Source organism: Chionomys nivalis, chromosome 18 (genome assembly GCF_950005125.1).
Source record: "Chionomys nivalis chromosome 18, mChiNiv1.1, whole genome shotgun sequence".
Taxonomy (NCBI): domain Eukaryota; kingdom Metazoa; phylum Chordata; class Mammalia; order Rodentia; family Cricetidae; genus Chionomys; species Chionomys nivalis.
In genome coordinates this window covers 58,706,533-58,732,314 of record NC_080103.1, presented here as the reverse complement: position 1 = coordinate 58,732,314, position 25,782 = coordinate 58,706,533, and the positions used below count along the sequence as shown (strand labels likewise).

The window sequence follows — 25,782 nt, the reverse complement described above, 5'->3', positions numbered from 1 at the left end:
ATCTCACAACGGTAGAAGTGATGGTAGAGTACCATCTCACAACGGTAGAAGTGATGGTAGAGTACCATCTCACAGCGGTAGAAGTGATGGTAGAGTACCATCTCACAGTGGTAGAAGTGATGGTAGAGTACCATCTCACAGTGGTAGAAGTGATGGTAGAGTACCATCTCACAGTGGTAGAAGTGATGATAGAGTACCATCTCACAACGGTAGAAGTGATGATGATAGAGTACCATCTCACAGTGGTAGAAGTGATGATGATAGAGTACCATCTCACAGTGGTAGAAGTGATGATAGAGTACCATCTCACAACGGGAGAAGTGATGATGATAGAGTACCATCTCACAGTGGTAGAAGTGATGATGATAGAGTACCATCTCACAGTGGTAGAAGTGATGATAGAGTACCATCTCACAACGGTAGAAGTGATGATGATAGAGTACCATCTCACAGTGGTAGAAGTGATGATGATAGAGTACCATCTCACAACGGTAGCACAAATAGCCAAGCACAATGAAGTACACATTCTACGCTGAGATGGACACAACTGTGTGGTCCTGGATATCAAAATTACAGGTTCTCCAGGGGAAGGAAAGAATGGCTAACAGCCAGAGGAAGGGTACAAGACTTTTTGGGCTTCTCAGTGATAACATCCAGTCTGCTCAATCTGTGCAAATCCACTCAGCTGTGAACTTGTAAAAACTTTCTGAGTGTCACACTTTACTGGTATTTACATGTTTAAAAGCTAAACAATTTGGTGTTATAGTCTCTTGTTGAGAACTTAATATCTGTTAATGTATGCAGAAAAAAAATAAGTTGCCTGTGTCATGGTGCCATATTATAGCAATAGAAATGTAACACACCATAAATAAATGTTTAAAAAAAAAAAAAAAAAACAGGGCAGGAAAAAAAGGAAAGATCTCCCCAAGCAAAGAAACATTAATGTAAACAAACACAAAACTTAGTGGGATAGTTCACTTTAGGTGTAGTAAATGGTAGAGCACTTGTGTGCCTAGCATGTGTGAGGCTTTGGGGGTGGGGAGAGGACAGGTCTGGAGTAAAGGTTGGATAGTATAGAAAATATTACAGCTAACTGTGGAAGCACAGGCTCATATTTGGGAGGTTGGAGGCAGGAGGTTCAAAAAAAAATGTAAGATCAACCTTAAGCTATGTAGCAAGCTCGAGGCCATCCTGGGGTACAGACCCTGGAAAGAGAGGGAGAGAGGAAAAGCATGAGGAACACTTGTGTTTGTGGGGGAGGGTGGCGGTGTCGGGGAGAATAAAAAAAATAAAGGAAGGACATGACTACTCCTAGGTATGGGGGAGCAGAAAATTTATTACAGATGAAAGGGAGAGTGGAGCCACAGGCAGAGACATCTGGGAGAGTCCAGAGTGAACATGTCCCTGAGCCAGGCCATGTGAGTTGAAGGAGGGAAGGAAGAGGAGAGGACCAGGACACCAAGAGGGAAAAGAGTAGACAAAAAGACCGGGTAACCAAAATGACTACATAGGGAAAGGCAGCCCAGTCCTTGGGCTGGAGAAGTTTAGGGTACAGGGTAGGGATGGAGGGTTACTGAAGAACCTGGTGGGGCAGGTCTGCTCTGACATGTTAATAGACACCCTAGCTAGCCTTTGTCCCAGGTTCCTGAGACCTAAGATGGAAGTAATCACAAACTTCTTAAAGAGATGTTAGTAAGGTAATTCCACAAAACATACGTTTCCAAGAAAATAATCTTGAAAAGTAATCCATCCATATGCACCCAAAGTGTTATTTCACTTCACTTATGAAGAACATAAACTTGATTTTGTTTTTTTGTTTCTCCGTGTAGCCCAGGCTGTCCTGAAACTCGCTCTGTAGATCAAACTGGCCTTAAACTCATGGAGATCTGCCTGCCTCTGCCTCCCAAGTGCTAGAATTAAAGGTGTGAGACAGCACAGTCCAGGACATAAACTTTTATTTCTAAGTGATAAGTGTGTAATAAAGCAGAATGAGGCTGGGAGAGTTTGACCCTCAGCACTAAAGAAAGAGGACGGGGGGAAAGAAAGAACTATAACAGAGAGATCTAGCTGTCTTGAAGTTTTGTTTGTTTGTTTGGTTTGGTTTTTTGAGACAGGGTTTCTGTGTGTAGTTCTGGCTGTCCTGGAACTAGCTCTGTAGATCAGGTTGACCTCGAACTCCCGAGATCCCCCTGCCTCTGCCTACCAAGTGATGAGACTAAAGGTGTGCGCCACCACCACGTGGCCTTCCTTGAACTCACAAATCAACTGAGACAACTAGCTGTGCCATCAAGATGGCTCATCAGATAAAAGCACTGTCAAGCTTGACAACCTGAATTCAATCTGGAACCCATATGGTAGGCGAGAACTGTCTCCCCACAGCTGTCCTCTAACGCACTTGGGTTACCAATGGCTTAAGGCCCAGAATCTCTGCTATGTTACAAATGACCGAGCTCACTGCTGCTCAATAAACATTAGATGGAGGACTCTTAACATGTAAGAAAGAAGATTAAGTTTAAAAATGAAAGACACAGGGCTACACAGAGAAACTGTCTAAAAAACCAAAATAAGCTCGCTCGTGCTCGCTCTCTCGCTCTCTCTCGCTCGCGGTCTCTCTCTCTCTCTCTCTCTCTCTCTCTCTCTCTCTCTCTCTCCTTCTGTTCTCCCCTGGTGTACACACGGGGCTTTGCCTCTCTCCTCCTTTTCTCTCCCTCAAATGTTTTATGGAAAAAAAAAAATACAGAAGACACAGGTGGGACACACCAGTAGACCCGTCACTGCTCTGGAGGTGCTTCTTCAAACAGCAGGCGGAGGGAAGGGGTGGAAAGCTGGGGTAGCAGCTGAGCTGTGTAATGCTTACCTAGCGTGATTGAAGTGCCAGGTTCAATTCTCAGCACTATAAAGGGGAAGGAGAAATAAACTAGCTTGACTTTCATGCAACAATGCTGTCCTCAGAGAAAGTTACACAGCTCACTCATCTGACAAGACAGAAATTATTGTACAACTCTAAACAGAGAAAGACTACTTGAGTAGAAAACAATAGGAAGGTAAGACGAACAAAGCCAAAAACCACCAAGTCCAGACAGTGAGTTTCAGCAGCCATACACACCTTCTGGGACTTTGCAATGCTAATACTCACGCATACACTTTTTTCTAGTACGACAGTGGTTACCAAAGTACTAATTATAGAAAATTATACAAAAAAGTATCACAATTATACTAAAAGCTGCCAAAATACTATTATAATACTCAACTGCTATTGAGTATTGTTTAATGCCAAACTCAATTTTTCTTGAAATAGTTTTCTTTTTAAAGCATCCGCAACACACTTCCATTGACATTTCTCAGGAGGCAGAGGCAGGCAGATCTCTGTGATTTCAAGGCCAGCCTGGTCTACAAGAGCTAGTTCCAGGGCAGGCTCCAAAGCTACAGAGAAACTGTCTCGAAAAACCAAGAGACAGATCAGCCAGGCGGTGATGACTCACACGTTTAATCCCAGGAGAGGGAAGGCAGAGGCAGGAGGTTCTCTGTGAGTTGGAAGGCATCCTGGTCTACAGAGGGAGTTCTGGAACAGTGAACGCTACAAAGACCCTGTTTTGACAAAACAAAAACAAACAAAAAACTAACATGGATGGCTTAGTGGTTAAGAGTGCTTACTTCTCTCCCCCGCCCCCCTCGGTCCAGCATTCTGATCCCACATCTACTTCATTTCTGCGCGGCTGACAAACTCCTGTAACACCAGCTCCTAGGTAATCAGATACCCTCTTCTGCCTCCATAAGCAACGGCGCACAGGTTCGCATACACTGACCAAGACAGTGTATGTGCTCGGTGTGATGGTAAACGCCGGTCATCTCACCAGTAGGCAAGCTGAGACTGGAGAACTGCAGCAAGTTTTGGGCCTACCTAGTCAGCTCTACAGCTCTAGACTATCCTGGGCTACAAAACGAACCCGCTTCAAAACTGGAAAAAAAAAAAAAAAAAAAGAAGAAACTATATGAATAAATTATCTGGTTTCCCGACTGTGCATCTTTCATACTTCTGAATACAAATAAATGAAACGAATACAGTAAACACTTAAGCGTGAATACTAGAAGTGGTGAGTGGTCTCTAAGAAAACATGACCTCAAACTTAAGTAGCAAGAGTAGCGGGATTTTAATTAAAACAATCCAGTATCATTTTATGAAACCTAGAACCACCACCCCCGAATATTGAATGGTAACCTCAGTAACACTAAGAGGCAAAGTCCTACCTCAAGCACCTACAGAACAACGATTTTATTCCGATCTCAGATACTGTCAGGGATGAAGGGGGCTCCAAACATTGCAAAAAGCTCCTGTCAACGGCCAGGGTACTAAGAACTAATCAATGGCCAAGTGAGTAACTAAGTGATGCCCGGACACAAGCAGAGATGCTCGGCTTTCTCTTAGGCGACTGGAGAAAGATACCCCAGCCACAGGCGACAGAAAAGTAAACAAGGCAGGAATGCTTTAGGGAAAGGGTAACTGGGCAGAAACTGTCTGGAACCACGGCAGAGGGGGGCGCAGCCGTGGGGCAGCGGCCGGCGGGGCAGCTTTCGGCAGGTGGCGGGTGCCTGGGGGCGGGAGGAGCGTAGCGCCCCGACGGCCCGTCCGCACGGCACAGCGGTCGCCGTCGCCGTGGCCGGGGAGGCGCGCGCAGGCAAGGCTCCCGGCGACCAGGGCACGCGCCCCGGCCCCTCCCTGACAACTTGCCTGCTGGAAAAAAAGAGTTGCAGGTCCCAGGTCCCCGGAACCCGGGGATCCGCCATCCAGCACAACCGCTCTGCCAACCTGGTCCCGCGAGAACCGGGAGTTCTCGCGATACAGACCCACTAGCATCTCGCGGGCGTGCTCTGGAACCAACATGGCGGCGGCAAGGGGAGGGGAAAAAAAAATCACTACTTCGGGGCTTTGAGAAGTGTGCTTCGGTCTTGGACGGGAGGACGGCGGACGGACGGGAGGAGGGGCAAGCCTTCCCCGCCCCGTGCGTCTCCCCCGAGTCCCCCGTGCGGAAGGAGCAGGGCCGGAAGACGCATGGAGCCCTCCGCCGGCCGAAGAGCCACACACAAACCCGAGCTCGACCTCAGCCGGCCTCGCCGCGGGTCACGTGAGCGTCACGTGGGCCGCGCTGCACGCGCCCGGCGCCTCCGCGGGCCTCCCCGCCCCCTCCGCCGCGCACGCACGCGCGCGCCCGGCCCACGTGGGGGCGCCGCCGCCTCAGCCACCCCCCTCCCGGCGCCCGTCCGAGGGGCTCCGGCCCCTCGCGTTTCAGTCGCGCTCTCCCCGGGTCTCCCTCCTCACTCCGGCCGGCCCCGCCACGCGCTACGGGAGCCCACTCACCTCTCGCGCCGGGCCCGGCCACTCGGAGAGGCGCCGCCCGCGTGGCCGCCCTCGGCCCCCGCCGCGCACTGGTTCGAGCGCCCTCCGCCGCAGGAAGCTCCACAGCGGCGCCGCGGCGCTTCCAGGTGGGTCCCCGCCTCCCGCTCCTCCACTTCCCGCAGCAGCGGCGGCTCCTTCCGGTCCCCTCCTTCCTCCGGGTTGAGATGCGTGGGGCCGGGCGCTCACGGCGCCACCTGGTGGTGACCGCGGCCGTGCTGCCGGGCGGGACGGAGGGCGCGCGGGGCCGCTTCTCGGCGTGGTGGGGACCTCCCCGGGCTGCCCTCCCGCCCGCGGGACCTGGGCGACCTCCCGAGACCGGCCCCGGCTCAGCGATGCCCTCCTCCTGCGGGACCTGGGCCGGCTCCCGAGATCAGCCCCGGCTCAGCGATGCTCTCCGCCTCCCGCCCGTGCTCATGCCCTGCCTAGGGCCGACCGCGACCCCAGAGCCCCAGCGCCCCCACCTCTCCCGGGTTTCAGGTCTCAGAAGCCTGTCGGAGGGCGGTCCAGACCACCCGGTTCCCAAGAGCGCACCTTTAGACGGCACTTTTAGCCGTTACTTGTAAGTGTTCCCGCCACCAAGGATGTAGGAACTTTAAAGGCGGGACGTCTTTTCTCCGGGCCTTTTTCCGACAAATGACTCAACACGTAGTAAAAAGTGGTTACTGGAGCTCAGGTGTGTTTATGTAGCTCAGCGCGTGCGTACTGGGCCTGAGCTGAGTTCAATCCCTAACACCTGCCTTTAAAGACCTGTATTGGGAGTTGAGGAAAGTAATGCCCGCCTTCAGTAATGGAGGGAAGCGTTTACTATGGGTGGATAGCACATAGACTGTCACTCTGAGCTGCGGAAACGCTGACCTAAACCTCTGGCTATGAGATTATGTTCCAAAAATCCCAAGTCCACTGGTGGAGTCTGCTGTTGGAGCTTTTCCCAAAAGTAAAAGTCCTGCTTCAGTGCTTTTGTTTTCCTACCTGAGGCAGTCATTCTGTTTTTCCAAGTAGATATCCTTGCTTTCTTTTCTTTTCTTTTTTTTTTTTTTTTTTTTGGTTTTCCGAGACAGGGTTTCTCTGTACCTTTGGAGCCTGTCCTGGAACTAGCTCTTGTAGACCAGCCTGGTCTCGAACTCACAGAGATCCGCCTGCCTCTGCCTCCCGAGTGCTGGGAGTAAAGTCGTGCGCCACTACCACCCAGCTCGTGCTTTTTTTTTTTTTCAATTGCTGTTAAGTTACTAAGTCATTGAAGTGATCTTGTATTTATTTCAGTTGAACCCAAAGTAACATCTCCTACAAGACAAAGGGTGCCAGGTATGTTGTACTGATGATCACACCTGCAGCCTCCGTTGCCTTAGTCTTCGTAGTAGCCGGGTCTCCAAGGCCTCACCAGAGCACATCCTTCTCATGCTTTTCATTGAACTCTGCTGGAATAGACAAAGATATAAAAATAACATGGTTTTCCCACCAAATTCTGTCCATAATAGCTCCTGCTGGGGATGGTCAGAACTTAACCTCTCTCGCCGCTCAGAGCATTGTCTAGAGCCAGGCACCGGTTGTCAGCCCCAGCCATGTCCTTGTCACACCATGTCATCTGTTTCCAAGAGAACTGATGATTGTAATGACAAAGGTCTCTCAAAAGGAATGCTAGGGTTGGTGTGTAACTCAATGATAAAAACATTGTGGTTTGATCTTTATAACAAAATACTGAAGAAAAACAAGGAACCAAAGATTTAGTCCTTGGTTAACTGACCCCATTGCTTTCGACCTTGGACAGGGCAGAGACATAATAGCAGAGAAAAGCTGCTGACCCTCGGGGACAGCTAGGAGTCTCAGACAAGTGTAGCCTTCCAAGGCATGCCGCTAGCAACCTGCTCCCTCCCACTGGGTCTCCCTTCTCTCGGCCCATTCAGAATAAACCGATCAGCATTAGCCCATGGGTGATGCTGGCACCTATACCACATCGTATGATGTAGGGTCCAGCCATCTCACACCTCAGCTGGATGGTACTTCAAAATGAGATATACTTCCTGTCCTGCCCGGTTCCTGCAGTCATTAAGTCCCAAAGAAATCACACAGAGGTCTACATCAATTATAAACTGATTGACCCATTAGCTCAGGCTTTTATTAACTTTTATAACTTATATTAGCCCATTATTCTTATCTGTTAGCCATGTGGCTCATCAGTTGAGCTCACTGCACTCAGTCTCCTGAAGCAGTGTCCCCTAGGGAATTGACATCCCATCAAGGAACAGCGCTGACTATCCATTACCAGCAGTTAGTAAGGTGCACTGTTGGAGGCCACTACTTTTAGGCCTTTGGCCTGGACAAGATGCAATGGGCACAGGGCAGTCTGGTTACCTTCTGTTAAGGGGCTGTAGCCATAAGATCACCTATGATGCTATTTTGCTGTTGTTGTTTTCTCAAGACAGGGTTTCTCTTTGTAGCTTTGGAACTCACTGTCCAGACCAGACTGGCCTCGAACTCACAGATATCCACCTGCCTCTACCTCCCGAGTGCTGAGATTAAAGATGTGTGCCACCACCAACTGGCAGAACATGATAGTATTTAACATGCATAAGATCCTACATTAAAGAAGAAAAAGAGTGCTAGAATTAGAAAATTAGTACTCCTAACCCACAGTTGACAGGTTTTGTTTGTAGTTTGCTGCCATTTGAGACAGTCTTGTTTCACAGCCCACCCTGGCCTCAAACTCAAATTCCTCCGCCTGAGCCTCATACTTGAACACAGATGCCAACCACCATGCTGCCCATCTTGAAATGGCTTAATAAACTTTATTACAACAAAGAACTTCTTTGTTGCGTGTTTTCAAATAAGATATGAAGAAAAGCATTAATAACAAATTTCATGCCCTTTTTAAAAAGTCTATCAATAAATTCAACATTCAGTTTACACATCTTAAAATGATTTTTATTGAATGGGTTTTAACAACATTTTTTTTAGACGGTGTGGCTACCGCACACAAAAACAACGCTGTCGTGAATGCTGTTGCATAGCCTCGGTGTCGTCTAGCATGTTTGTACTTGAAATACAGTTAAGCTCTGACATCACATAATCAAGCAAACAACAATGCATACTCTATTATTTAGAAAGACTTTGTGCATTTCAGTAAAAAATCATTTTGCAAGTGTTTCAGCTTTATCAACAGTCTCATTTGACACATTCCATACTTCATGCTCTCAAAATAAAAAGTGGCCTAAAACTAGGATTTTTTAAGTTACTGACATTAATGAATACCATTCAGATCTACAGAACTAAAGTTTAACATTTTACATTATAAGCAGCAATAAGTTACTGATTATCTGGTGACAAATTCCATTCAAACTAAATATATCCTGTTACATTCAAAAGACATTTTGTAAATTTTAATATGCAATTTTGTATGCTACAGTGCAAAAGAATTAGCATCCTAATGTTTCCTGAGCTTTAGGGAATTAACAATTTTCTGACCACTATTCTCAATTTAAAATAAGCTCCTTACTATGCAAAGCCATGTCAAAACTATACAATTAGGTTGTTTTGAGAACTGAAAAGATTGGCTTAGGGTAATGAAAAGGTTTTCAAGCAGAAGTATTTACATCACTGAAGAGGGCACCTGGGTCTGCCCAGAACCAAGGTCAGAGAACCTAAACAGTACACTGAAAGACATGGTAAGTTATTTAGCATTAAATATTACCAACTTATATTACACATTTAAACATACCCTCCCATAATGCCCAGTACAAAGGAATAAATGTGACAAAAGGTGAAAAATCAAAGAAATAAACATGTTTTAAGGAATGATTTGAATGCATGTACGAGTGCGGACGACTTCTCGTTAGAGCTCTGTACCCTCAAAACTACAACGATCGAGTTTCTACTTCAATCTTCTCCTCTGCTTGCTGTACGTCAGGGTCAACATGAACCACCGGAGGTCGAAGGATAACTTCAGGCCCTCCACCATATATGGACTGCAGGAAATTCCATGTTTCTTCTGAAATTTGACCAGAGTCTGCTCCTAAAATTGTGTGCATGCAAAGAATGTTTACAAACATGAATATATTGCAGAGATATAAGCTACAATACGTAATACTTTTAAATGTCTAAAGTTGTGTATTCCTAGTTCTTTTTTTAAAAGCAATATCTTTAATTTTCAACATTTTTTTAATGTTCTGTCTGCATGTATGCCTGCCCACCAGAAGAGGGCACCAGGTCTCATAGATGGTTGTAAGCCACCTTGTGGTTACTGGGAATTGAACTCAGGACCTCTGGAAGCACAGCCAGTGCTCTTAACCTCTGAGCCATCTTCTCCAGCCCTATTCCTAGTTCTTACCAACAACTCTAAAACCCTCCCACAACTAACACACACTGCTTTCCCGCCCTTTGTTCTACTGTAAGCCTGAACATCTCTGAATTAGGTTAATTAAAAAAAATAACAGGATGACTGGTTAGTATTTCTACCAGTGAGAAATCATCACAAGTAAAGGTTTCAGTATTAATTAAAGCATGTTGGTGCAGGCCCATGATCCCCACACGTGGCAGGGAGAAACAGGAGGATCACAAGTTAAACCTATTCTGGGCTACATGGCACATTCAAGGCCAGTCTGGGGTACACAGAAAAGAAAATATGTGTGTTTATTAAACAAACTTACCTTGCTTGAGCATCACATTACCACATTTAGTGACTGCAATTTTAGTGTTGTCGATAGGACCTGGAGGATCTAAATCAAAATGATAAAAGAATTATAAACACGTTCAAAGAAATGCTACAAAGAAGTACATAATTTTATAGCTGAAATAACTGAGAACTACCAATAAAATCTAGTTAGTTATTTACTTACTTTTTATGAAATGCCATCTATTTTAAGTATCTTCAGCTTTGGGGATTTCAGTTGACCCAAAAACAACCAAGAAAGGTGAGAGGTCACCCAGCAACAAAGTCTAACACAGTTTCTTAAGTGCTCACTGGGAACTGCACGTCAGATATTTTTTATGCTACAAAAAAACTTTGTAATCTAAAAAATAAAATTCTCAGTTCCAAATTTGTTTATTTAAACAAAAATCATAAAATGAAATATTAAAAAGCCTCTTTTCTTTGAACATGAAAGTGCAGTACTTGTCCATTCTCAAAAAGTTCCCAACAGACACGAGGAAGGAAAATAACTAAAATCTTACAGAAAAATAGGCATATGGTTTTAATATATGTGTGGTCTGCTTTTGCATAATGCATTGTTTAAAATACAGTTGAAGGGGCAGTCCAGGAGGACCAGTAGAACAAAGTATAATGCCATTATGTTTAAAATTGCCATAATTAAGTCCATCACTTTGTTTGCTAACTTAAAAAGTAAACCAAGAAATTCAAATACATACATACATTTTTGTAAGCAACTCAACATATGAAGAACAGCTTATTTTCAAATTATTATTATTGATAGTAGTACTAGTATTGAAATAGTTCTCACTGTATAGTCCTGGCTATATGGAAGAGGCTGGCCTTAACTCCTCAGATGTCCCTGCCTCTGCCTCCCCAGTGCTAGGATTAAAGGCGTGCACCAGGCCTTATCTTCAAATTTTATACATAATTATTTTAAAAGGTCCACACTGTGTTCCACTGTACTAGTAAACTATAATTGACTCACCATGCTGTTGTGTGATATTTTAAGGTTTTTCTTTATCCGGGTTGGGAGAGGGTGGTCTTTGTGAGATGAAGTCTATTACACAGCATTTACTATGTAGACCAGGCTGAGCATGGCGGTCAATGAAGGCTGATGAGAAGCCAAGGACAATGGCACTAGGTTTCGATCCTAATACATGAACTGGCTTTGTGGGAGCTTAGCCTGTTTGGACGCTCACCTTTCTGGACATAGATAGAAGGACCTTGGTCTTCCCGCAGGGCAGGGAATTTGGACTGCTCTTCAGTATCGAGAGGGAGGGGGAATGGAGTGGGGGGAGGAGAAGAGGGGTGGGGATAGGGGGAGGGAAGTGGGGGGAGGGGGCAATATTTGGGAGGAGGGGAGGGAAATGGGAAATGGGGAGCAGGTGGAAATTTTAATTAAAAAAGAATAAAAATAAAAAATAGAAAAAAAAAACTTCATTGTGTAGCCAGGAAAAAAAAAAAAAGAATCCTTCTCAAATAGGAAATAAACAGAAATCAATGCTAGATGATTTAAAAAAAAAATTTATTTATGTATCTGTGTACGGGATGTGTGTGCCAGTGCCAATGGAGATGAGAAACAGGTGTCAGACTTCCCTGAAGCTGGAGCGAGAGGTGGTGATGAACTGACTGATGCAGATTCTGTCCCCAGAGGAGCGACAAGTGCTCTTAACTGCCAAGTCACCTGTCTAGCCACTGGTATTAAAATTAAAGACAATTTTAATTCTTTTATTCTTGCCATAAGTAATAATTACAAGTTCACAGCAATAAGACTATAAACTAGAATATAAGTTCCCTGAAATCATAGGTCTTTTTCGTTCACTGGTATAATCTCCAATAATCACAGATTAACAAACAAAACATAGCTAAGAAACTTTGAGTTCAGCACTTACCTCCGTCCTTGCCCTTCACGAAACTCTCCCACTCTCTAAACCACTGCATACTGATACAGTAAAAAGTTGCCGGAGAGTCCTCCTCTTGAAATGCTCTGTTGAGCTACAGAGAGAAAAAGCCAGACACCTCGTATCTGGAACTTGAGATATTCTCCTTCAGCATCCAACAAGGCAATTTCCCATACACACGAGGTTATCTTAGTTCTAAGATGCAGGGCAGTCTATCAATAAGTGACTCTAGATTACGTCTCAGCATATAACAAACATACAAAGGAGGAGCATGAGAAACGGTAAGATGACTGAGGCAAAGAATTCACTAAATACTTCGTATGTTTATTAAAAAAATCTTTCACCATAGCCAACTTTAAAAAAAAGTAAAGATCAAATGGCTAGAAACACTGGTATGAAAAAGAGGTGCAATTAACAGGGCCTCAAAAAAATAATAAAGGGTATTTAGAATTTGTCTAATTACATCAGCATTTCTTGTTGGGCACAAAATGACAACAATATATACTAGATAAGGACAGACAACCAAATTCAGACTGCCAGTTCTTTAAGACTTTTAAACTGTGTGTGCCTAATACCCTCCTAATTCTCAGGCTTCTGCAGTAATCACACACACACACACACTTTTCTATTTACAGCTATTAATGTCACTGTCTCTCACCCCTATGAGCCCTTCCTTCAACTCCACTGCAGTCAAGCTCTCTCAACCACTTCAGCCCCTCACACTACTCTCAAGCTCTTTAAACCTTACTCAACACTTTGTCCTTCCCTATAGATTTTTTTTAAGAAAATAGCTCATATAGCCCAGGTAGCCTCAAATTCCAGATACCCACGTGACCCCCAAAAGTTACAATTACAGGCATGTGTCACCATGTCCAGTTGCTCCTGACCCTTTAATATTTACCAAATTCAAGTATGCTGAGGGCAAGAGTCTTCCTGGGACACTCAAAACCTACTTATATGGGATCCATAAAACAGGATACGAAAAATTCTGGGTCAGTGTATGGTGTTTCTAAAAAAAAAAAAAAATTAAGACCTGGACATGGTCAAAACAACCCTGTACAGGGGCTGGAGAGATGGTTCAGAGGTTAAGAGCACTGGCTGCTCTTCCAGAGGTCCTGAGTTCAATTCCGAGCAACCACATGGTGGCTCACAACCATCTGTAGTGAGATCTGGTGCCTCTTCTGGTGTATATATGTTAACAGAACATTGTATTCATAATAAATAAATAAATCTAAAAAAAAAAAAACCAACCCTGTACAATAAAGGAACTTCTGGAGGCATCACAATCCCTGACTCCAAATTCTACTACAGAGCTACAGTACTGAAAACAGACTGGTATTGGCATAATAACAGACAGGAGGACCAATGGAACTGAATCGAAGACCTGAATATCAATCCACATACTTTAGAACACCTGATTTTTGACAAAGAAGAAAAAAATATAAAATGGAAAAAAAAAAGAAAGCATATTCAACAAATGGTTGAATAACCGGATATCAACATGTAAAAGAATAAAATAGATCCATATTTATTGCCGTGCATAAAACTCAAGTCCAAATGGATCAAAGACCTCAACATAAAACCAACCACACTGACCTCATAGAAGAGACAGTGGGAAGTACATTTGAATACATTAGCACAGGAGATCACTTCTTAAATATGACCCCAAGAGCACAGACACTGAGAAAAACAATTAATAAATGGGACCCCATGAAACTGAAAAGCTTTTGTAAAGCAACGGACACAGTCAACCAGACAAAACGGCAGCCTCCATAATGGGGAAAGATCTTCACCCACCCCACATCAGACAAAGGGCTGATCTCCAAAATACACAAAGAACTCAAGAAATTGGTCATCAAAAGAATAATCCAATTTTAAAAAATAGAGTACAGACCTAAACAGAGAACTCTCAACAGAGGAATCTAAAATGGCTGAACGACACATAAGGAAATGCTCAACATCCTTAGCCATCAAGAGAAATGCAAATCAAAACAACTCTGTGATTCCATCTTACACCTGTAAGAATGGCCAAGATCAAAACCACTGATGACAATTTATGCTGTGTGGTAAAGGGAACACTCCTTGATTGCTGGTGGGAGTGCAAACTGGTAGAGCCGCTTTGGATTTCAGTATGGTGATTTCTTAGAAAATTAGGAAACAACCTACCTCAAGACCTAGCAATACCACTTTTGGATATATACCCAAAGATGCTCAATCATACCACAAGGACATGTGCTCAACCATATTCATAGCAGCTTTGTTTGTCATAGCCAAAACCTGGAAACAGCCTAAATGCCCCTCGACTGAAGAATGGATAAAGATGATGTGGCACATTTATGTAATGGAGTACTACACAGCGGGGGGGGGGGGGGGACACGGATAATGACATCGTAAAATTTGCGGGCAAATGGATGGATCTAGAAGACAGTGTATTGAGTGAGGTAACCCAGATCCAGAAAGACAAATATAGAATGTACCCACTCATAAGTGGCTTTTAGACATAAAAAGAAAAAAAAAAAAAACAGCCTACAATTCACAATCCCAGAGAACCTAGACAACAAAGAGGGTCCTAAGAGAAACATACATGGGAAGTAGAAAAAGACAAGATCTCCTGAGTAAACTGGGAGCATGGGGATCATGGGACAGGTAGAAGGGAAGGGGAGAGGAAGGGAAGGAAGTGGAGACAAATATATAGCTCAATAAAAGCAATTTTTAAAAAAAGACCTGGGCATGGTGACATATAATCCCAGCACATTGGGGGTAAATGCAGGAAGAACAAACATTCAAAGCTAGCCTAGAATACAGAGACCCTGTCTCAATAATAAAGAAATCAAGGCAGGCCAGCAAGATGGCTCAATGAGTTTAGACACCATCAAGTCTGGTGGCCAGTTGGATCCCTATGATTCATATAGTGGTAGCAAAGAACCAACTCCCTTAAGCTGTCTTTCACATACGTGGAATGTCAAAGTCATCACTGGTATCTGTTACTTCTAAACCCTAAGGTCCTATGCTCACTTATTTCCTCCAGTTTTTGGTTTGGTTCTTCAAACTGATCCTATCTGCTTTCTCAAGTTTCCAGAAACTCCACTTGTTTCCAGAGCACCAAGGTCACTTATTTCTGACCAAGCTGTTTATGATCTGGATATGAAATGTCCCCCAAAGGGCTATCCCTTAGGCTGGCAGCGGAACTGGGTATCATCTACATAATGCTGCTTTTGCATGGTGTAAAATGTAACAAGAACCTTAGAAGCTTATATCAAGGTTACAAAAAGCCATGGAGGGAAGGCAATGTGTAGCAGGGTCAGATTCCACGTAAGGAGGCCCTGAAAAGACTAAGTTGCACTTGCCTTTATGCAAGAAATGTGCAATGTTTGCCAGGAAAGCTAATGGCACTGGGTGCAACCAGCCAAGAAAGGTCATATTTATCACATGCAACGGAACATAATCCTTAAGATTCTTTCATATTATTGCTTATGGGGGTGGAGATATGAAACTCTGTCTTCTGTAGTCAGACCAGCCTCAAACTAGTACTATATTGTTGAAGAGGATGTTGAATTCCTATCATTCTGCTTTTTCCATAGGAATGCTCCACAGCAGGCTCTCTGTGTTGTTTTTTTGAGTCTTCCTAGATAACCAAGTTGGCCTCAAGTGTTCAGATACAGGTATATGCCAGGACACTTGACTTAAACCATGGGCTCTCCATTGCTGAACAATATCCCTCTATACAACTCTAAGACATTTTGTTACTGATCTGATAGCTTTTGAACATTCCACTGTTCCCATTTTAGGGTAACTTGTGAGCAAGACTGCTAAGGAGTTTTGTTTACAGGTTCTATGTGAACATAAGTTGTCATTTTCTCTGTAGTAAATACTTGCGAACAAGGCTGCTTAGAGTCATAGACTAAGTGTTAAATCTATTTTTTAAAAAAGCAAACAAACAAAAAACCCCAACCTACCAGGCTAGGCATATAGCTCCGTGGTAAATCACTTACCTAGCATTTTAATCTCTAATACCATAAAACAAATAAGCAAACAAATAACACATACCAGACTGCTATATCATTTAACTTGTGATCTCTTAAATTCCCATCATGGAGGAAAAAAGCTCACAAGCCCCCATGTCTAGTTTAGGAACTATTGACAACTGACGGCTTCTGGAATAGAGAGAGTTTTCTTTTTCTTTTTTTAGATTTATTTATTATGTATATAGTATTCTATTTGAATGTTTGCCTACATGCCAGAAGAGGGCATCAAATCTCATTATAGATGGTTGTGAGCTGCCATGTGGTTGCTGGGAATTAAACTCAGGACCTCTGAAGAACTCAGGAAGCCAACAGTGCTCTGCGTCTGAGCCATCTCTCCAGCCCAAGAAAGTAGTCTTTTGTTTAAGGGTATTGTTGTCCATTAGGTAGACCATAGTACAGTGACAGCCCTACACCCATGAGTACATGAGAAGCAGAAATTGCCTCAGTGGGTTATTTTTTAAAAAGGGATGGGTTGGTAGTGGTGTATGTCCTTAATCCCAGGACTCTCAGGCAGTAAAGGAAGGCAGCTTTCTAAAACTTTAAAAACAGCCTGGTTCACATAGCGAGTTTCAAGACAGCCAAGAGTAAGTACACAGTGAGTCTGTGTGTTGAGAGAGAGGGAAAAAAAAAAAAAAAAAAAACAGGTGAGTTGTAGGAGTGGATCTGGGAGGAACAGGAGTAAATAAGTTGAAAATACACTGTATTTTCACATGTACAATGCAATTATGATATTCTAAAAGAAAATCACTGCCATCAGATTTCGCCTACATTGCTTCTGATCATGGAATTCATTTTATACAAAAAAGAAAAAGTCTCACATCCATAAGGTTCACTGATCTTACCACAGGCTGCCACCCAAAAGCTGCTAGTCTGTAAAAGACTCAATTTCTGTACCTGATAGCAACAGTTTGCAGGCTTGAGAGTGTTCTATGTACTATGGTACATGCCCCCACTCTGGAAGTCAGTAACGTGTCTTCCCCATCAGTAGGATTTACAATGCTAAAAAGTGGGTTGTGGATGAAGAAAACCCCCCGCAACTTCCGACACTGGCACTCACAAAAACGTTCTCCCTATAGCCAGAGCGTGAGCCTCTCCTGCTTCAGAGGATTTAGTTCCACAGGAAAAGTAGTTTTCATGGGACTGGCCCTGGTACAGTCCCTTGACTATACTGTGCTTTTCAGGTCACTGACCCAACTGGGAAAGAAGAATTAAGAGTTCAAAATACTGGCTAAAATGATTAAGCTCAGTTACAGTAACTGCTTCCCAAATTCTATTACACAAATGACCACGACACAAGAGCAAAGAGCTGAGAGCTAGGAAGCAAGTGACGTGAGGTTGGGGTGCTGGCACTTCTCTTAACCTCAGCACTTGGGAGAAGAACCAAGCAGACCTGGTCTACACAGCAAGTTCCAGGCCAGCCAGCACTACATGAAGACTTGTCCTAAACCAGGTGGTGGTGAATCTATGAGTTCCAGGCCAGCCTGATCTACAGAGTGAGTTCAAGGACAGCCAGGGCTACACAGAAACCATGTCTTCAAAAACAACAATAAAAAGACCTTGTCTTAAAAATTTAACAGAAACTGCATTTTCTGTAGAATATTCCAATGATAAATGATCACAAAATTGTTAAGTGAAAAGGGAAATTTGTTTTTTCACAGTTCTGGAAACAAGCATCCAACATCAAAGTGCTCAGAACACTGTTCCTGGAGATCTAGAGCCTCCACTTCCTCCTCCTTCAATCTGCCCTCCATCCTGCCATAGCACTCTCTCCCTTCTCTGTGTGTCCTGAAAGGGACACTGACTGGATTTAGGTTTTACACAAACTTCTCGGGATGATTTCACCTCAAAATCCTATGCAAAGGCTCTTTTCAAGGTGTCATTTGTCATTAAGGTCAATTCACAAAAGGCACAACATGGAAGAGCCTTTTAGGATCCAATATTCAATTGCGTACAAATACTATTCAGTATTCCTATAATCTTTTACCAGAGGTTAAAACTTAACCTTACAGAAATCTAACAATTAAGACTATTGTGGGTCCAGACCCTTCGAGAATGAACATGCAGGTTCCTTTAGCAATCAACAGCCACAATCAGCTGCAGCCTGCACAGACTACAGACAACTCTAATGAGAGAACATACAATTTGGGAAGTAAAACTTCTTGCCATGGCAAATGCACAGGAAACAGAAATGCACCCACAGGAAGAAGAGAAGCAGAACTGTGGAGAACCGAGCAGGGCTGTCACAGCCGCGCAGGCAGGACCTGACACCCACTGCGGCTCTCTCACCGCCGACAGCCGGCTGGCCATCTCTAGCTAACATAGCTTACAATTTGAAAGTGTTACATCTTTACCCGAATAAAAATTTCCAGTTCAGTTTTTCTTCGTTTCTCAATCTTCTCGGCCTCGATCTGGCAGGTGTGACAGATGTACAGGTGGTTGACCGCAGGTCCTCCTCCATACCTAGACACGGAGAGCGCAGGTCACAACTGCAGAAGGCCCGTGCTCGAGGACACTGCTGCTAGCTTTCTAATCAGTGTTTAAATTGCCAGTTACAAATAAGTCCTGGAGCTGGCAAGATGGCGCAGTGGGTCTTAAAATAAGTTCTGAGTTTGTTCCTCAAGACCCCATGAAAGACTCAAAGCACTGCCTCCCTCCAGCTGCCCTCAGGTCTCCACCTGTGCTCCATAGCATGCATTCTATCATACATTACATAGCATAGCACAATATACAGAATTACTTTTAGAAAAATAAAAAATTTAAAGAATAAATCCTATAGGAAAATTCTCAAAGTAATATAAAAAAAAAATCACATTACAAACTCCACTTTATGTGTCCCAGGACAAACAGCGCTGCCCATGTGACACCTACCCTGCTTTATCTACCTTTCATTTTGCCCTTACAGCTGCCTCTGCTACAGTATTAGAAATGACCACAGAGTGAAAGGGTTCAAAGATTAGCACAAAATATTCTTAGTTATGCAAGCAAATTTTAATCAAATGAAGTCTTCCCATGCTCGAGTTAAAAGCACTTAATGAGTGCATTTTTAATATTTAATTTAAAATGCTTAGAATGAAAATAACATTTAAAAACTTTATAATTTGGGAAGATATCCAATATTAGTAGTGTAGTGTACAACTATGAGAAATTTTGGTATGTACAAAATATACTACAACATATGCTATAGATAATCATAAAATCACCATTATTTAGACTAGGGCCTCACAAACTAAAAGTCTTCCTACTAATACTTTAGAGTGACTAAATTAAGAAAAGGAATGTTCTTCCTAGGCATCAAATAACACAACACACTAGGCAGCTGTGACAGAACCCAGCCCTTCTGTAACTGCTCTCACTTGCTCTACGACACCATACTGTTGAATTCAACAACAAACCTGCTATAGAGGTTATCCCAAATGTTCTGAGGCAGCATCAAAACTAAGTCTTCAATGTAACTAGCTTTTCGTGGAGGAATACCTAAAAAACATAGTTAACAAGTATACTTAATTTTTACTCTTTAATTTCTCTATATGACTTTCAATAACTAACTTTTGCAGTGCTAGAGACTAAATCAAAAGTTTACTCAAGTAAAGCAAACACTCCCCCACAAAAAGCCTTTGTTTGGTTGGTTTTGGTTTGAGACCAAGTTTATCTGTATAACAGCCCTGGCTGTCCTGGAACTCGCTCTGTAGACCAGGCCGGCCTTGAACTCACAGAGATCTGCTTCTGCCTCCAGAATGCAGGGATTAAAGGTGTGTGTCATCACGACCCAGCACATAAGGTCATTTTCATTTATTTACTTATTTAACATACCAACCACAGTTTCTCCTCCCCTCTCCTCCCCCTCATCCACTCCTCCTCCAGCTCCACTCAGAAGCGGCAAAGCCTCCCACGGGAGTCAACAACGCATGGTCTATCAGTGAGGTCAGGTTTAATGGGAACTGGCCAATCCTTTTTTTTTTTTTTTTTTTTTTTGAGCCAGGGATTTACTCTGTAGCCCAGCCTGGCCTCCAACTCACAGAAATTCTTCTGCCTCAGACTCTCAAATAGTGGGATTACAGGAATATACAACCATACCTGCTTTCAATCACTCTTCTTAAATCTCTCCTTATAAAAATATAAGTAAGCCAGGCGGTGGTGGGGCACGCCTTTAATCCCAGCACTTCGGAGGCAGAGGCAGGTGAATCTCTGTGAGTTCAAGACCAGCCTGGTCTACAAGAGCTAGTTCCAGGACAGGCTCCAAAGCCACAGAGAAACCCTGTCTCGAAAAACCAAAAAAAAAAAAAAAAAATATATATATATATATATATATATATATATATGTAAAAAACATTTTTGGTAACTATGCTTCCTAAAGATGAGCATAGCATATGCCTTGAAATAAACATTCAGAATTATTTATTTATTTGGCAGCACTAGGGTTTGAGGCTAGGACCCTGAGCAAACCAAGCACGTGTTCAATCACTAACTGGCATCATTAGACTCAGAAATAATGCAACTTTATGTCTCTATATACAATACAGGATATTCCCACACATGCATTTTCATTACAAAAATAATTAACAACAGCAAATCTCGGACCATAAAGGTCAGTGCAAGCGTCCACAGAAAGGTCTTTATTACAGGAACAGACAGTAACAGCACATCCATCACAGAGGTGTATGTTATAGATAATAAATCCCAATCATGCTTCACACTCTAGAAAGCCACGTATTCACGAGAGACAGACAGGTAAGAACCACATTGCCCAGGAACGGCCCTCCCAGGAGACGTTCATGAAGAGGGCTCACTCGACCGTAATTAGCCACCCAACTCTAGCTCGAAATTAAAGCTTTCACAACATGGGACAGTCTCTGGCATTCTTAGCTCTAGTGTTAGGTTTCACACAGGGCCTATTTCTGAACCATAAGGAATCAAATACACTCAGGTCCAGATGGGGATGTGAGGGGAGGAAATTCATGGCTCTTTATTAATTTGCAAAGGATTTAACAGTGACCCTCTACCACTGTTTACATAACAACACTCCTTACCTCCATGAATGCAGAGAAAGTCATTATTTGAGATAGGGCCAGGTTCAGCAAAGGTCTTAAATTTATTTAACCACTGTCGAGATATATAAAACTGAAGGAGACTAGGCTCCATTATGTTCAGCAGATTCGATATCCTCCGCCTCTCCTTTTGGGCCTCTTCACTGCTCTTCCTGTGGAGGACAGAGATTCACTGAAGTTAATACACGTTTTACCGCATTACACAGGCAGTGCAGCTCTTCACTATCAGACTTGAGATACACACTGCACCACAGATCTGATCAGTCCCTAAAGCATTTCAAGAGAAATAGTCTTTGTCCCACAGCTCCATACATTGTATATTACCCTAGGGGTCAGCACTGGATCTTAACTATGGGTATCTATGTAACCCCTGGTACAAGGTAGACATTCAGTGTTCGTAAGATCAAGTCGGGGGGCTGAGCTGCATTCTTGGTTCCTGCTCCAGTATCTAGCATTTCCTTTTATAAGATGCTGAAATATATCAAAGATTTTTATAGTAATACCTTTTTTATTACAGGATATTTAGAGAAGAAATTTGGTATTTAATTCTGACTTTATATACTTTAAATGAACAAACTAATCCTGGGCCAGTGAGATGCTCAGGGGTAAAGGTGCCTGCCAGCAAATCAGAGGAGTTCAATGCCCAGAACCCAATGGTTCTCTGACCTCCACAAACCAGCTTCAGTGCACACACGCAGCAACATACATGCACATACGCATAAATAAATAAATGCTAAAGAAAGAAATGAGGGGGGGCTGGAGAGATGGCTCAGTGGTTAAGAGCATTGCCTGCTCTTCCAAAGGTCCTGAGTTCAATTCCCAGCAACCACATGGTGGCTCATAACCATCTGTAAAGAGGTCTGGCGCCCTCTTCTGGCCTTCAGACAAACACACAGAATATTGTATACATAATAAATAAATATTTAAAAAAAAAAAAAAAGAAAGAAAGAAAGAAATGAGGGGCTGGAGAGATAGCTCAACAGCTTGCTGTTCTTGCAGAGGACCTGGGTTAGATATGCAGAACCCACATGGTGGCTCACAGCCACCTATAACTCTCGTTCCAGGGGATCTGATGCCCTCTTATGACCTGCTCTGGCAGCAGACACACATGTGGTGCACAGACTTACAAACATACAAAATACCTATATACATAAAATAAATAAATTTAAGTGAACCTCTAAAAAAATAAACACTTAAAAACAAACAAAAATCTTTCTAAAACAAAATATATCCCTTTGCCTGTCTATGAATTCTTAGTTTTCTGAACAGGGGGTCATCTATGAGCAGCTGCCTTCTCCTACTCGTAAGAGCACATTTGTCATTGTCACTCATAAGCCCTGCAAGTCAGAAGTGCAGGTCCTACAGAGATGTCCTTTCTTCACCATGACATGACAGTCCCGTCACCTGTAGAAAAGGACGTAGGCCTCAGCATTCTGCACGGTGGACTCAGAAACCTCAGTGACACTCTGGTCATCGAACTCATACCACAGGTTATTTAAATTGTTGCGGCAGTAAGCGATGTAGTGCCCACCTGGGTTGCAAGGAAAAGCGCCTGTTAGGGTCTACGTCACACCTACACAGCATCTGTAGCCTTACTGGGTCAGACTACGCTCAGCACTCCAGAAGACAGGAAGCACCAGACTTTTAGCCTTTTATTTTTGTTGTGAGATAATGCCTCACTATTGTAGCCCAGGCTGGTCGTGAACTGACAATCCTCCCACCTCAACTTCCCAAGTGCTGAGAACACAGTGTGTTCCACCACACTTGCCCTAGACCATGTAGCCCTGAAAACCTTGTACGAAGCCCACCCTGTTAAAGCTGTTACCTTATAATTGCTATTCCGAATAGTCTAGGGAAAATATTTAGTTTTAAATTTAATGTCTCAAATGCCTCTTCTGACACATAATAATTGTACATATTTATGGGGAAGAAGATATAATTAGGGCAATTAACATCACAATCACCTTAAATGTGAGAAGTTCTTTGAAAGTCTCTGCTACCCAGGCTGGTCTTGAACTTAGCAAGCATTCAATGTTTACCATTAAAATCAAGCTAGATACTTAACCTGTATTCCTGGTACCTGTTTTAGGTAGATGACCTTTTTTTTTTTTTTTGGTATTGAATTCCTAAACCTGCCTTAGCCCTGGAGTATGGCAATGATAGGCATGTGCCACTACAGCCATTTTCCTAAATGGTTATTATTCACTTGGGTTAAGTCTGTTGTTTTTCTAATAATAAGGACTAAAATCTGTTTTTAAACTTTTCCTCCCTTGGTCAAGTGGGGCTTATTTAAGCAATCAACTTAGATACATGTTTTTAATCAAAAACAAATATCAAGCCTTTGTACTTACTGCTTGCAGTCCCATGATGACAGATGACTGACAGGAGGTCGTAGGTCACAATCTGTGCCGGGCTATCCTTTGCAAGAAATGGCTGAAGGTCCAGGCCTTCCAGAGGGAAGGAGACATGGGTGCTGATTTTAGTAGAGAACATCAGCTCATGCCGAAACCTCTTAAGATGAATACACAAGATCTAAAGAAAGAACAACCCGGCATCCAAATGGTTAGGAATGTTTACAAGTGCTAAGAAGGACAATGAAGTTCTCCGTTATAAAAAAGAAAATGAGGCAGTCAATCACATACAATTAGAGTCATTTACATGTATTTTTTTAAATAATGTATTTTGGTTTTGGATTTTTTTTCTTCCATTTTTAAAGGTCTCTCTGTGTAGTCCTGACTGGCCTGGAAGTTAATTGCTATGTAGACCCAGGCTGGCCTAAAACTCAAGAGATTTGCAGAACCACCGCACCCGTCTCATCTTATAGTCTCAATAAGAGTCTCTGAAGTATTTACATAATCAAAGTAGGAATGTTAAATATCATCCTGAATTCTAACATGATTCCAGACATAATTTCAGTGTGACAGAGTGGGCAGGGTTCCTCTTCCCAAGTTCAGTGCTACTGGTTCCTGACTGTACACTTCAGACCTGTAAGACCCCGCAATGTCTGGTGACATGTTCAACAGCACACTGTGAAGGGGTGTTAGTGTACCCCACAATGTCTGGTGACATGTTCAACAGCACACTGTGAAGGGGTGTTAGTGTACCCCGCAATGTCTGGTGACATGTTCAACAGCACACTGTGAAGGGGTGTTAGTGTACCCCGCAATGTCTGGTGACCATGTTCAGGAGCACACTGTGAAGGGGTGTTAGTGTACCCTGCAATGTCTGGCGACATGTTCAACAGCACACTGTGAAGGAGTGTTAGTGTACCCCGCAATGTCTGGTGACATGTTCAGCAGCACACTCTTAAAAGGTGCTCATATATTTAACCCAGCCTCCTAACATGAATTCTAAGGGTACGCATGATGCTTCAGCTATGCCAAGTTACCACAGTGTGTGACGTTAATACATGACCACATTTTATGAATGAGTAAAAAAGAAGTCATACCTCAGGAAACTTCTGTACTTTACAAAACTTTACTCCATTCCTCAACCTAAAGGCAAAAAATAAACCTAATAAATCTACAAAACATTTATTACATTCAAGTGGACCACAAAAATCTTGCAGAAAATGTCAAGAAAAAAAGTTATCAGAGTAGCATATCCCGAGTTATGTACATATTTATACACTAAATACTCTAACAATAAAATGCCCCTTATCATAAAAAATAACTTATACCAAGATAGTAATAAAGAGCTAAAAATCACTGTGGAATGCTTTGACTTGCCTAGCACACACAGACCTCAGGTTCCATCCACAGCACTACACAGGTCATGTGTGGGAGCGCATGCCTATAGTTTCAGTATTTGAGAGGTAGAGCAGGAAAATCAGACACTCCGGGTCAGCCTGCAGCTCCATTAAGAAGCTAGAAGGCAGCCTGAGATACATGAGCTCCTGCTTTTAAAAGCACAGCACGGAAGTGGGACACTGTCTACACTTTTATAACATGCAGATACTGCACAGTGCAACAACTCCAGCTCTTCAAGATCAGTTGTTTAGGGTCATATAGTTATTCTTTTTATCTTGTTTTAGAGACAAAGTCTCAAATATAATCCTCCTATCTCAGTGCCAAAATACCAGCATTTACCACACACCTGGCTTGAAAACCTTTATTCTCCTTTTTCATTTCAGGTGTTTTGAGACAGATTCTCTCTATGTAGCCCTGGCATTCCTGTAACTCACTCTGTAGACCAGGCTGACCTCAAACTGACAGAGATCCACCTGCCTCTGCTTCCTAAGAGCTGGGATTAAGGGCATGCATTACCACATCAGGCCCATGACATAATACATAAATATCACACTTAGACTAGAAACCTTTACTCTTAAATATTGAAGAAAATTTTGAGCCAAAGATTATAATAATTAACCAATATCAATGACCACTTGTCCAATCTGCACTGGGGATCTGGGGCGAACACTGGTTCTTCCCCCTCATTGCTGTTTCCTCTAGCTGGCACGTCTGGCATCACGGGGAGATACCTTCCTAGACTCAGCTTCTTTTCAGCTGTAAAACTAGGCACGGCCCTTTCTGCGTGGTGAGAGAGGGATCGATTCGTTCGTGGTTGATGGAGGAAGGTAATTGGTTAATTAATAAAGAAACTGCTTGGCCCTCATAGGTTAGAACATAGGTGGGTGGAGTAAACAGAACAGAATGCTGGGAGGAAGAGGAAGTAAGCTTAGATGCCATTTCCTCTCCTCTCTGGGGCAGACGCCACGATGCTGTGCTCCAAAGCAGATGCAATGTAGCCAGCCACCAGGTCAGACATGCTGAAT

At 43.1% G+C, this 25,782-nt stretch overlaps 3 protein-coding genes across 7 annotated transcripts in view; 1 reads left to right on the top strand and 2 right to left on the bottom strand.

The window, feature by feature from the left end:
- Zzz3 (zinc finger ZZ-type containing 3) overlaps positions 1-5,629 on the bottom strand; it is a 68,632-nt gene extending 63,003 nt beyond the window's left edge. For 2 of the 4 annotated variants that reach the window (XR_009058606.1, XM_057793394.1), the window contains exon 1: positions 5,357-5,627. The gene's annotated coding sequence lies outside the window, so the exon portion shown is untranslated. Of the gene's footprint in view, positions 1-5,356 lie in introns of all 4 variants that reach the window. The other 2 variants (XM_057793395.1, XM_057793396.1) reach the window with 2 other exon arrangements.
- LOC130889570 (atherin-like) overlaps positions 4,764-25,782 on the top strand; it is a 34,695-nt gene continuing 13,676 nt past the window's right edge. Inside the window, exon 1 of the mRNA XM_057793397.1 lies at positions 4,764-5,481. Coding sequence (XP_057649380.1) covers positions 5,051-5,481 — 431 coding nt within the window. The 5' untranslated portion in view covers positions 4,764-5,050. The remainder of the gene's footprint in view (positions 5,482-25,782) is intronic.
- Usp33 (ubiquitin specific peptidase 33) overlaps positions 8,279-25,782 on the bottom strand; it is a 51,244-nt gene continuing 33,740 nt past the window's right edge. For both annotated transcript variants that reach the window (XM_057793392.1, XM_057793393.1), the window contains exons 16-24: positions 24,457-24,502; positions 23,360-23,540; positions 22,413-22,539; positions 20,991-21,160; positions 19,356-19,437; positions 18,315-18,423; positions 11,930-12,032; positions 10,036-10,104; positions 8,279-9,401 (exon numbers count right to left, since the gene is read on the bottom strand). In XM_057793392.1, the coding sequence (XP_057649375.1) occupies positions 9,244-9,401; positions 10,036-10,104; positions 11,930-12,032; positions 18,315-18,423; positions 19,356-19,437; positions 20,991-21,160; positions 22,413-22,539; positions 23,360-23,540; positions 24,457-24,502 (1,045 nt within the window). In that variant the 3' untranslated portion in view covers positions 8,279-9,243. The remainder of the gene's footprint in view (positions 9,402-10,035; positions 10,105-11,929; positions 12,033-18,314; positions 18,424-19,355; positions 19,438-20,990; positions 21,161-22,412; positions 22,540-23,359; positions 23,541-24,456; positions 24,503-25,782) is intronic.